This window comes from Hemibagrus wyckioides, linkage group LG23 (genome assembly GCF_019097595.1).
Source record: "Hemibagrus wyckioides isolate EC202008001 linkage group LG23, SWU_Hwy_1.0, whole genome shotgun sequence".
Lineage (NCBI taxonomy): Eukaryota > Metazoa > Chordata > Actinopteri > Siluriformes > Bagridae > Hemibagrus > Hemibagrus wyckioides.
Window position 1 is genome coordinate 20036258 of NC_080732.1, and position 10592 is coordinate 20046849.

Sequence of the window (10592 nt, forward strand, 5' to 3'; positions counted from 1 at the left end):
ATTTTGAACAAATATGAAAGAGAACAAGTTTGAGTGTCATGGGTGAACAAACTTCTTTCAAATGGACCAGACTCTCCTCCCTACTTAGGCAATGACTGAAAGTGTGTGCGTGTGTGTGTGTGTGTGTGTTATAATTCTTATGAATTTGCCACATGTGAAACATGTGATGTTTATGAGAATGTCAGCATGCTGGTGTTGGTCAGATGTTCCAGGTGTAATGTGAAGGGAGGGAGCCTCAGAAGATGGACATCTTCATCCTCATCGTCTTCACCTCAGCTCTGTTTAACCACAGACACACTGGAAATAGTGTTTACTGTCTCACAGTCCAAGACACTTACACACTCTTGAGCGAGCAGACAGACACCTACAGCGTGAGCACCAAGCAAAAAACAATCACATTTTACACCACAAAACTGCTCTACTCACCTGTATAAAAGTATTGGCACCCCTCATTTATCCCATCATGATATGACGCACTTATGATTTGGCTGGTGGTTTATGTGTGTGTGTTTGGGGGTTGGGTTCGAGTGGATCAGATCTAGCAGTGTTTTTAGTGTTGTTTTTTTGGGAGCCTTAAACACTTCTACGTGAAGCGTCCCTCCAATAAAATGATATTTAGCAAGGAAAAATATCTTGAATAAAGGCAAATGTAATTGTTTTTAAGCACCAGATAGTTTACTAGATATTTTTGACTCATGTCAAGCTTGGCATGGTCTTATTCTGTCACTGGAAAATTGATCTTAATCCAAGAAAAATGAATTAACTCAAATTAAATCAGACTACTGTGAAATTACTTTCATTCGTAAACATGTCTAAAGTTTAATAATCTAATATTTGTTATTAAAACAGATAAAGTGGAATGTTAGTTGAGTTGATCTTATCTTGCTAAGAGATCAGCTTTTTAGAGGTGCACCAATCAAAACTGTCTATCAGAAACATTCAGGAACTTTGAGAACACACACTAACGTGGAGTCGGAGTGTGCACATGCTAATGCAGCGGAAAGTTAAAACAAATCACTAAAATCATTTTTAAAAAGGGAAATTTAAAACCTATTAGTTCTGGAGATGTTTTAGAGAAGCCTCCACAGTGAAGGGAAGCAGTGTGAGCTGCTGCAAGTCATTAAAGAACTTTAACAACACACTGTAGTGGGAAAGAGAGCTGGTTTAGTCACTACCTGATCATCTACACGCTGGACGTGTGGTTAAGTCACGTACCTGCTCAGCGGTGGGTCGTGCTGAGGCCCGTGTGGCTGCAGGGTTTCACTCCAACCAATCAGGAGCTGCACCTGATAATGCTGTGGTCCATGTAGTCCTCACAGGGCCTGGTCGTCAGGAAACTCCTGTCCTGTACATTTTGGTCATTTGTGGTTCTAACACACTCTGAGCTGTTAATTAGCTGATTGATCAGATTACTCAGGTGTGTTGAGGGAGTTCTGTAAACCCCAAAATCTTGGCTTCTGATTGGTTGGAATGAAAAGCTGCAGTGACACTGACTGAGAGAAGGAACTGAGGGGTGCCAATACTTTGCACACCGGAGGGACCACAGGTAGTTACAGTCAACTACACAGTGGAGCTTCAGAGACGGAGAGAATGCCTCGTCTGACATCAGACATTTTTTGTGTTTCTTTTGTGTGTGTGTGGAAATCGCAACCAACCATTATAAAAGTTATATTTATTACTGATTTTAAAGTTATAGTTCAAGTTATTTTATTAAAGTTATTATCCAATTCAACTGCTCACACTTGGCTTATAAATAATGTCAACATGAATCTAATGATAGATAAGAATGAAGTGAAAAATTCAGGAAGGAGAAACCAAGGCTCCAGTAAATAGTCGAAATGTTTTTGTACACATTAAATTATGAACCTTATAGATGAAGAACTGGAGAATTTACATCCTATTCATCTGAGCTGAGGGGGGAAGTGCATTTATTATTTTTTTAATAAAGCTTTTCCCTGATCTTAAATTTTTAACATCCTTCCATTTGTCCAGAACATCCATTTGAATGTGTTTGTAGTTCAACACACTAATGAAAAGGATGTGTGTGTGTGTGTGCGTGCTGACACTGTCAGAGCTAGGAGGGAGAACCTATGCTAGAAACCACAACTCAGAAGGAAGAACCCATCCTGCTCAGTTATCCAGCATGAACCAGTCATTCATCTGGATTAAATGCTCTCTCTCTCTCTCTGTGTGTGTTTGTAGAAGTATTAGTAGTTTTTTCAGGTTGTGTTATTTCACATTCTCAGTGTACATGCAGGATACATTAACATAAAAGTAAAAGAAGAAGAAGAAAAAGAAGTGACCAGGTAAAGACCATGGTTTTTGCAGCACTAGAAATACCGTTTCAATTCAAAATGACCGTTCAATTCATTTCAGGTTGGGCGGGGCTACGTAATTAAGCAGTGACGTCATCGCGGCATCAGGTGCTTCTCGTCTTTGTGGCTTAATTGCAGCTGAAAGATCCGTTTCGTGTTCTAGAGAGGATTTATTTTCTTCTCAGTAAAGCTCCCAGTGTTGCAGACTGTGGGATTGAGATGGATGGCCAGCGGCTGCTCTTCTCTCTGTCCGTGTGTGTGTTTAGTTTAGTGGTGTGTGTGGTGGTTGTAGCTGGGAGAGGTGATGATCAGAGATACAGCACCATCACATCACCGGAGCAGGAGCTTTACAGCGAGTCGAGGCCGGAGAGTGAGGGCAGTGACTTTATCAATCATCCTCATCATCACCCAGCCGCCGTCACACCTCCTTATCTCCTCCTCCCCATGTTCCAACATCAGTCCACTCCTGCTGTTTCTAAAGAGCTCTTCAGTCCTGTAGCCGGAAGAAGCACGTTACCGCGCCCTCTTGCAGATATTTTAATTCCACAAAGACTCGAACCTTACATCCGGGTCACTCCGGTCAATAATAATAACGGGGTGGAGGTGTGGTGTGGCTACAGCAAGATTACCGTTCGAATTGATCAGGCTCAACTGAACTTCCGGAGCTCCGCCGCTCATTTCCGGTTAGGAACTTGTCCGGCGTCACGTGCTGACCGGAGCGTCCTGTATTTCCAGTATGACCTGAATGACTGTGGGAGTTCGTTATCGGTAAGGAAAAAAGGCAATAAATAACCGGAGAGAAACTCTTTCACATGTTCCACCAGTCTTCAGACACTAGATGGCGCTGTGAGCTTCATTATTAACTACAGTACAGTGACGCATTATTAACTATACTACAGTACAGTGACGCATTATTAACTATACTACAGTACAGTGACGCATTATTAACTATACTACAGTACAGTGACGCATTATTAACTATACTACAGCAGTGACGCATTATTAACTATACTACAGCAGTGACGCATTATTAACTATACTACAGTACAGTGACGCATTATTAACTACAGCACAGTGACGCATTATTAACTATACTACAGCACAGTGACGCATTATTAACTATACTACAGCACAGTGACGCATTATTAACTATACTACAGTACAGTGACGCATTATTAACTATACTACAGTACAGTGACGCATTATTAACTATACTACAGCAGTGACGCATTATTAACTATACTACAGTACAGTGACGCATTATTAACTATACTACAGTACAGTGACGCATTATTAACTATACTACAGCAGTGACGCATTATTAACTATACTACAGTACAGTGACGCATTATTAACTATACTACAGTACAGTGACGCATTATTAACTATACTACAGTACAGTGACGCATTATTAACTATACTACAGTACAGTGACGCATTATTAACTATACTACAGTACAGTGACGCATTAACTATACTACAGTAAAGTGACGCATTATTAACTATAGCACAGTGACGCATTATTAACTATAGCACAGTGACGCATTATTAACTATACTACAGTACAGTGACGCATTATTAACTATAGCACAGTGACGCATTATTAACTATACTACAGCACAGTGACGCATTATTAACTATACTACAGTACAGTGACGCATTATTAACTATACTACAGTACAGTGACGCATTAACTATACTACAGTAAAGTGACGCATTATTAACTATACTACAGTACAGTGACACATTATTAACTATAGCACAGTGACGCATTATTAACTACTCTACAGCACAGTGACGCATTATTAACTATACTACAGTAAAGTGACGCATTATTAACTATAGCACAGTGACGCATTATTAACTACTCTACAGCACAGTGACGCATTATTAACTACTCTACAGCACAGTGACGCATTATTAACTACTCTACAGCACAGTGACGCATTATTAACTATACTACAGTAAAGTGACGCATTATTAACTATAGCACAGTGACACATTAACTACTCTACAGCACAGTGACGCATTATTAACTACTCTACAGCACAGTGACGCATTATTAACTATACTACAGTAAAGTGACGCATTATTAACTATAGCACAGTGACGCATTATTAACTACTCTACAGCACAGTGACGCATTAACTACTCTACAGCACTGACGCATTATTAACTATACTACAGTACAGTGACACATTAACTATACTACAGTACAGTGACGCATTATTAACTACAGTACAGTGATGCATTATTAACTATACTACAGTAAAGTGACGCATTATTAACGGCTCTACAGCACAGTGACGCGTTATTAACGACTCTACAGCACAGTGACGCATTATTAACGACACTACAGTGACGCATTATCAACTACAGTACAGTGACGCATTAACTACAGTACAGTACAGTGACGCATTATTAACTATACTACAGTACAGTGACGCATTATTAACTATACTACAGTACAGTGACGCATTATTAACTATACTACAGTACAGTGACGCATTATTAACTACAGTACAGCACAGTGACGCATTTAACTACTCTACAGTACAGTGACGCATTATCAAGTACAGTACAGTGACGCATTATCAAGTACAGTACAGTGACGCATTATCAAGTACAGTACAGTGACGCATTATCAACTACAGTACAGTGACGCATTTACGCATTATCAACTACAGTACAGTGACGCATTATCAACTACAGTACAGTGACGCATTATCAACTACAGTACAGTGACGCATTTACGCATTATCAACTTCAGTACAGTGACGCATTATTAACTTCAGTACAGTGACGCATTATTAACTATACTACAGTACAGTGATGCATTAACTACAGTACAGTAGTGACGCATTATTAACTATACTACAGTACAGTGACGCATTATTAACTACAGTACAGCACAGTGACGCATTATTAACTACTCTACAGTACAGTGACGCATTAACTATACTACAGTACAGTACAGTGACGCATTATCAACTACAGTACAGTGACGCATTATCAACTACAGTACAGTGACGCATTATTAACCATACTACAGTACAGTGACGCATTATTAACTATAGCACAGTGACACATTATTAACTACTCTACAGTAAAGTGACGCATTATTAACTATACTACAGTAAAGTGACGCATTATTAACTATAGCACAGTGACTCATTATTAACTATAGCACAGTGACACATTATTAATTACTCTACAGCACAGTGACGCATTATTAACTATACTACAGTAAAGTGACGCATTATTAACTATAGCACAGTGACACATTATTAACTACTCTACAGCACAGTGACGCATTATTAACTATACTACAGTAAAGTGACGCATTATCAACTTCAGTACAGTGACGCATTATTAACTTCAGTACAGTGACGCATTATTAACTACAGTACAGTGACGCATTATTAACTACAGTACAGTGACGCATTATTAACTATACTACAGTACAGTGACGCATTATTAACTACAGTACAGTGACGCATTAATACTACAGTACAGTGACGCATTATTAACTATACTGCAGTACAGTGATGCATTAACTACAGTACAGTACAGTGACACTAACTACAGTACAGTGATGCATTATTAACTACAGTACAGTGATGCATTAACTACAGTACAGTGACACTAACTACAGTACAGTGATGCATTATTAACTACAGTACAGTGACGCATTATTAACGACTCTACAGCACAGTGACGCATTCTTAACTACAGTACAGTGACGCATTCTTAACTATACTACAGCACAGTGACGCGTTATTAACGACTCTACAGCACAGTGACGCGTTATTAACGACTCTACAGCACAGTGACGCGTTATTAACGACTCTACAGCACAGTGACGCGTTATTAACGACTCTACAGCACAGTGACGCGTTATCAACTACAGTACAGTGACGCATTAACTACAGTACAGTACAGTGACGCATTATTAACTATACTACAGTACAGTGACGCATTAACTATACTACAGCACAGTGACGCATTATTAACTACAGTACAGCATAGTGACGCATTATTAACTACTCTACAGCACAGTGACGCATTAACTATACTACAGTACAGTGACGCATTATCAAGTACAGTACAGTACAGTGACGCATTATCAACTATACTACAGTACAGTGACGCATTATTAACTACTCTACAGCACAGTGACGCATTATTAACTACTCTACAGCACAGTGACGCATTATTAACTATACTACAGTACAGTGACACTATCAACTACAGTACAGTGACGCATTTACGCATTATTAACTACAGTACAGTGACGCATTATTAACTACAGTACAGTGACGCATTATTAACTACAGTACAGTGATGCATTATTAACTACAGTACAGTGATGCATTATTAACTACAGTACAGTGACGCATTAACTATACTACAGCACAGTGACGCATTATTAACTACAGTACAGCATAGTGACGCATTAACTACTCTACAGCACAGTGACGCATTAACTATACTACAGTACAGTGACGCATTATCAAGTACAGTACAGTGACGCATTATCAACTACAGTACAGTACAGTGACGCATTATCAACTACTCTACAGCACAGTGACGCATTATTAACTACTCTACAGCACAGTGACGCATTATTAACTATACTACAGTACAGTGATGCATTAACTACAGTACAGTACAGTGACGCATTATTAACTACAGTACAGTGATGCATTATTAACTACAGTACAGTGACGCATTAACTACAGTACAGTACAGTGACGCATTAACTACAGTACAGTGATGCATTATTAACTACAGTACAGTGATGCATTATTAACTACAGTACAGTGACGCATTAACTACAGTACAGTACAGTGACGCATTAACTACAGTACAGTACAGTGACGCATTAACTACAGTACAGTGATGCATTATTAACTACAGTACAGTGATGCATTCTTAACTACAGTACAGTGACGCATTATTAACTATACTACAGTAGTGATGCATTATTAACTACAGTACAGTGACGCATTATTAACTACAGTACAGTGATGCATTCTTAACTACAGTACAGTGACGCATTATTAACTATACTACAGTAGTGATGCATTATTGACTACAGTACAGTGACGCATTATTAACTACAGTACAGTGACGCATTAACTACAGTACAGTGACGCATTATTAACTACAGTACAGTACAGTGACGCATTAACTACTCTACAGCACAGTGATGCATTATTAACTATACTACAGTACAGTGACGCATTATTAACTACAGTACAGTGACGCATTAACTATACTACAGTACAGTGACGCATTAACTATACTACAGTACAGTGACGCATTATTAACTACAGTACAGTGACGCATTATTAACTACAGTACAGTGACGCATTATTAACTATACTACAGTACAGTGACGCATTATTAACTACAGTACAGTGACGCATTATTAACTACAGTACAGTGACGCATTAACTATACTACAGTACAGTGACGCATTATCAACTACAGTACAGTGACGCACTATCAACTACAGTACAGTGACGCATTATCAACTACAGTACAGTACAGTGACGCATTATCAACTACAGTACAGTACAGTGACGCAGCATCAACTACAGTACAGTACAGTGACGCAGCATCAACTACAGTACAGTACAGTGACGCAGCATCAACTACAGTACAGTACAGTGACGCAGCATCAACTACAGTACAGTACAGTGACGCAGCATCAACTACAGTACAGTACAGTGACGCAGCATCATCTACAGTACAGTACAGTGACGCAGCATCATCTACAGTACAGTACAGTGACGCAGCATTATCTACAGTACAGTACAGTGACGCATTATCAACTACAGTACAGTACAGTGACGCATTATCCAGTACAGTACAGTGACGCATTATCAACTACAGTACAGTACAGTGACGCATTATCCAGTACAGTACAGTGACGCATTATCAACTACAGTACAGTACAGTGACGCATTATCAACTACAGTACAGTACAGTGACGCATTATCAACTACAGTACAGTACAGTGACGCATTATCTACAGTACAGTACAGTGACGCATTATCTACAGTACAGTACAGTGACGCATTATCAACTACAGTACAGTACAGTGACGCATTATCCAGTACAGTACAGTGACGCATTATCAACTACAGTACAGTACAGTGACGCATTATCCAGTACAGTGACGCATTATCAACTACAGTACAGTACAGTGACGCATTATCCAGTACAGTACAGTGACGCATTATCAACTACAGTACAGTACAGTGACGCATTATCAACTACTCTACAGTACAGTGACGCATTATCAACTACAGTACAGTACAGTGACGCATTATCAACTACTCTACAGTACAGTGACGCAGCATCAACTACAGTACAGTGACGCAGCATCAACTATACTACAGTACAGTGACGCATTAACTACAGTAGTGATGCATTATGAACTACAGTAGTGACGCATTATGAACTACAGTACAGTGACGCATTATTAACTGCAGTACAGTGACGCATTATTAACTACAGTACAGTGACGCATTATTAACTATACTACAGTACAGTGACGCATTAACTATACTACAGTACAGTGACGCATTATTAACTACAGTACAGTGACGTATTATTAACTACAGTAGTGACGCATTATTAACTATACTACAGTACAGTGACGCATTATTAACTACAGTACAGTGACGTATTATTAACTACAGTAGTGACGCATCATTAACTATACTACAGTACAGTGACGCATTATTAACTACAGTACAGTGACGTATTATTAACTACAGTAGTGACGCATCATTAACTATACTACAGTACAGTGACGCATTAACTATACTACAGTACAGTGACGCATTATTAACTACAGTACAGTGACGCATCATTAACTATACTACAGTACAGTGACTCATTATTTACTACAGTACAGTGAAGCATTATTAACTACAGTACAGTGACGCATTATTAACTATACTACAGTACAGTGATGCATTAACTATACTACAGTACAGTGACGCATTATTAACTACAGTACAGTGACGCATCATTAACTATACTACAGTACAGTGACGCATTAACTACAGTAGTGATGCATTATGAACTACAGTACAGTGACGCATTATTAACTACAGTACAGTGACACATTATTAACTAATTAATAATTTTCAATTAATTAATAATTCTGTAATAAATGAATGACAGAGCGATGTGATGGAGTTATTATCCAACAGCAGGTTATTTTCCTCCTAACGGCACGCCCCTGAGTGTTTTATTCCTCTTACATCACAGCAAAGATGACCATTTCTTAGGACACATCATACTTTATTTAACTTAAGTTGGTTCCAGTTCTATTGCTATAGAAATGATAACATATTAAAGAGAAGTAATTAACAACAGACCACCAATCAGATGGTTTGAGAACAATGCTGGAGATCTTTCAGACCATCGGCAATAAATATGTTAAACCCAGCTAATGTTTCTCAGTGTTTATATTGTGAATATATATTTTTTCTGAGATCTTTATCTCGTTCAGGTAGCCAATGGGCAGCTCCTGTATGCTAATGAGGTTCTCTACAGGCCGGAGACACAGGGAGCGGTTCTCAGAGCCATGCCGCTAATGCTACCGGTCCAGTGTGTGTACGATCGGTGAGTCTCAACACTCTGAGGAACACCAAAGAACATTGGCGTGTTTATTCACACATTACACGTGATTTGTGTTTGTAGTTTTCTAAGAGTTTTGTCATCACAGCTAGCTTTAGCATATTGCTCTGTAGCTCGCTAGATAGATTTGTTAGCTTTCTCTGAGTCTGTTGTAGAATGCTGGTGCTTTACTCTTCGCTGCTAGCAGGACTAACAAAAGTTTAATGTTGGTTTTGTTTATTTACTGTGAGGCGAGTTCATGTGTTAGCGTGTGTTGTTGGACGTTAGCGTTATTTCAAGTGTTGCTAGTTAAACTGAACTTAGGCGGTTTGTAGAGTTCCTGAAATGTGAGGCAATAAAGATTTTTATCAGAAAATAAACATGATATAAATATTTTGCAGTGAAATGATTTAAGAAAATTCTCTCCCTGGGTTTTTCCTCAGATTTCACTATTCGTACAAAATCGGCTATTTGCCCGAATTTCGTCCTCAGTCGTTTCGGAAGACGATGGTGAAGAAGCGGGTGTTCAGTCTCTCTGTGCGCGACGGTGAGGCAGCGGATCACGTCCACGTGTTTCAGCTGGCTGTGATGAGCGTGGACTCGAGCCACCGTGTTCGTGTTCTCTTACAGGAAACT

At 39.1% G+C, this 10592-nt stretch overlaps 1 protein-coding gene across 1 annotated transcript in view; it reads left to right on the forward strand.

Annotated features, from left to right (window-relative positions):
- The first annotated feature begins 2397 nt into the window (after positions 1–2397).
- The window catches only part of zp3d.1 (zona pellucida glycoprotein 3d tandem duplicate 1), a 20224-nt gene continuing 12029 nt past the window's right edge, over positions 2398–10592 (forward strand). The window contains exons 1-4 of the mRNA XM_058377025.1: positions 2398–3083; positions 9850–9962; positions 10400–10503; positions 10587–10592. The exon at positions 10587–10592 is cut by the window's right edge and continues 169 nt beyond it. Of these exons, the coding sequence (XP_058233008.1) occupies positions 2535–3083; positions 9850–9962; positions 10400–10503; positions 10587–10592 (772 nt within the window). The 5' untranslated portion in view covers positions 2398–2534. The remainder of the gene's footprint in view (positions 3084–9849; positions 9963–10399; positions 10504–10586) is intronic.